The sequence below is a fragment of the Sphaeroforma arctica genome, assembly GCF_001186125.1.
Source record: "Sphaeroforma arctica JP610 unplaced genomic scaffold supercont1.4067, whole genome shotgun sequence".
Classification (NCBI taxonomy): Eukaryota; class Ichthyosporea; order Ichthyophonida; genus Sphaeroforma; species Sphaeroforma arctica.
Window position 1 is genome coordinate 1 of NW_014036491.1, and position 2762 is coordinate 2762.

General features: G+C 45.2%; 1 protein-coding gene across 2 annotated transcripts; it reads left to right on the plus strand.

The window, feature by feature from the left end:
• Positions 1-107: 107 nt before the first annotated feature.
• On the plus strand, positions 108-1841 carry SARC_14041 (the record flags this gene model as incomplete). Of its 2 annotated transcripts, XM_014291829.1 has the most annotated exons (4): positions 108-250; positions 482-525; positions 1046-1117; positions 1737-1779. In XM_014291829.1, coding segments are annotated over exons 1-4 (290 nt in total), but the record flags the coding sequence as incomplete, so codon positions are not given. The 2 variants fall into 2 exon arrangements, with proteins under 2 accessions (XP_014147304.1, XP_014147303.1); XM_014291828.1 differs by lacking the exon at positions 1046-1117 and having other exon boundaries at positions 1737-1841.
• Between the last annotated feature and the right edge of the window lie 921 nt (positions 1842-2762).

The window sequence follows — 2762 nt, forward strand, 5'->3', positions numbered from 1 at the left end:
TATATGTATATATAGTATATATATAGTATATATATATATATTATATATATATATATATATATATAGGATAGTGTTATTAATCTACATATACATTTCTTTGTTTACTTCAGGATCGGGCGATGCGCGCACAAATGATTGGACAGCATATGATGAGCAACCAAGACATGCTCTACGCCGGGGTTCGGTATTCTGGCTCTAATGGACTCGGCACTACTCCAGCCACGCCACCCGTCAGTTCAATTCTGCACGAGTATGTTTGCTGTGCGTTGACAAATATATATATATATATATATATTGAAATTCACATCCTCACCCTACATATCATCATTCACACTCTCACTACTGTCTCACCAACTGTAGTTTTACTATAACCACATATAGCTGCCATCCCTCCAACTGTTGGCTTGCTCCAGATAGCAGTTACTGCATTACCTCCTCTCTCGCTGACTCATCATTCTTCGCACTACAAACCATCGTCCAGTGATCGCTGCTCCGGATTGCCACACGATGTCATAACCGGTGTAGGTAGGTATCTGTAAATAGCTAAACGTGTGTATAAAAAGAGATGTAGGTAGGTATCTATAAATAGCTACACGTGTGTGTATACCTGAGGTGTAGGTAGGTATCTATAAATACCTACACGTGTGTATATACTTGAATGGAGGGAGTGCGGAGGTATGTGCACCACCCATACACGCATGCAAGTTACTGCACCACTCATAGACTGGTGCGTACATCATGTACACCACTGTTCTCAGCCTTTATTAAGATGTGCGATAGAACATATAAGAGCATCTGGGGATTCTAGCTGTGTGACGGGCTGTATGAATATACTTACCCTTGTAGATATAGTCACGTGAACTCGAGGGCTGTATGGGTATACCTACCCTGGTAGATATAGTCACGTGAACTCGTGGGCTGTATGGGTATACCTACCCTGGTAGACATAGTCACGTGAACTCATGGGCTGTATGGGTATACCTACCCTTGTAGATATAGTCACTTCTCTCCCGTGTCTTATCTTTATTTATATATTTTGTGTCAGATTATTCTCTAAGCACAGGCAAAGGCGCTAATGACGTGAGCGATTTATGTGGAATCAACACAGCGACTCATGGTGTGTGTGTACGAGGAGTGTGTACGTGTGTGTGTACGATGAGTTTGTACGTGTGTGTGTGCGCAGAACTAAACGTATATTCTTATGTGTGTGAATATGTGCATCTATGTCTGTATCCATATGTATGTTGGAAGAACTATGAGTGTGTACGTGTGTGTGCGCGCAGAACTAAACGTACATGCCTATGTGTGTGAATATGGGCATCTATATCTGTATCCATATGTATGTTGGAAAATACATTGTACGGTAATTGTACTGGGACTGTGACAACAGAAGGGTTCAGCCAATGGTGGCACAGGAGGTATGTATTGTGTGGGCGAGAATCAGTGTATTCAAACACGTATGCTTATTCTATGTGTATGTGTTCATACAAACACGTATGCTTGTTCTGTGTATGTGTTCGATGATCCAACATGCACAGTCGCATACCACAGCTTCAATAATAACGACCTCAAGTTACACTTCAATACAACCGTCCACAACGCCAACTCAAATAACCTCAAACACTTCTTTGACACTCACACCCACTACTGTATCACTGGCATCCACTACCTTAACATCAACATCCTCTCTCACCCAACATGTGGCGTGCATGGTCAAACCGACACTGTCCACACAGAAGCAGACAGCCTGAGAGGGGGTGAGACAACCAGGACAGTGCCTGATCCATCGCATGTCTCCGTTGACGGGACGTCACGTGCACAAGACGATGACGTCAGAGCTGACAGGACCACTGCGGAGAAGAAAGCGACAGAGACAGACGGTGCGTGAGCGGCTGTGAGCTGACGTGACTGTAGAGTAGTGCAGTTGGTAAATGTGCGTGTGATGTGGCTAAAGTGTATTGGTTGTTTAGCTGCTGTGAGCTGACGTGACTGTAGTGTAGTGCAGTTGGTAGATGTGCGTGTGTTGTGGCTGAAGCGTATTGGTTGTTTAACTGAGTTGGTAGATGTGCGTGTGATGTGGCTAAAGTGTATTGGTTGTTCAACTGAGTTGGTAGATGTGCGTGTGCGTGTGGATTGCTGTTTGCATGAATGCATGTTAGTTGGCAATCATGTGCCTGTGCGTGTGTATGTGCTGTGTTCGCTTTGTTTTGAACGAAACCATACGAACGCATTGCCTGGGATCAGCACAGCCTTGTGAGTACTCCTCTCATTTCACCCATCCTCGATGACTGGTCTCAACTCCTGTTCACAAAAGCGCTGCAACCCGCTTTGCGCCTCTGAATTGCCCCGTTTTTGGGACCCATGATCATAGGCAACCGATGGTATACATAGGAAGGACTATGTCATAGCCAACCGTTTGTATACATCGGGCTATGTGTTTGATCGAGACTACGACAGGAAACGGTCTCATCGCATCTCACACTGCTCTTGTCAACCCATTCTGATAGATTCAAAAGGGAAGGACAACACAAGCACGCGGCGTAGTTCCATAGACCCCCTGTCAGCGACTCTCCTGGCCACCCCCACCACACTCACCACCGGTCAAGCCACTGCTAATACAAGCTCTATCTTAGACGCCACTGCATCTCAGCTGTTGTCGCGTAAGGACGACAACTACAACGGTGCCATGGTAGGGCGTGCGTGGTGTGAGCGCGAATTAGTTCCCTATCAAGTGAACAGTTGTCTGTATGTAATTCTGACAA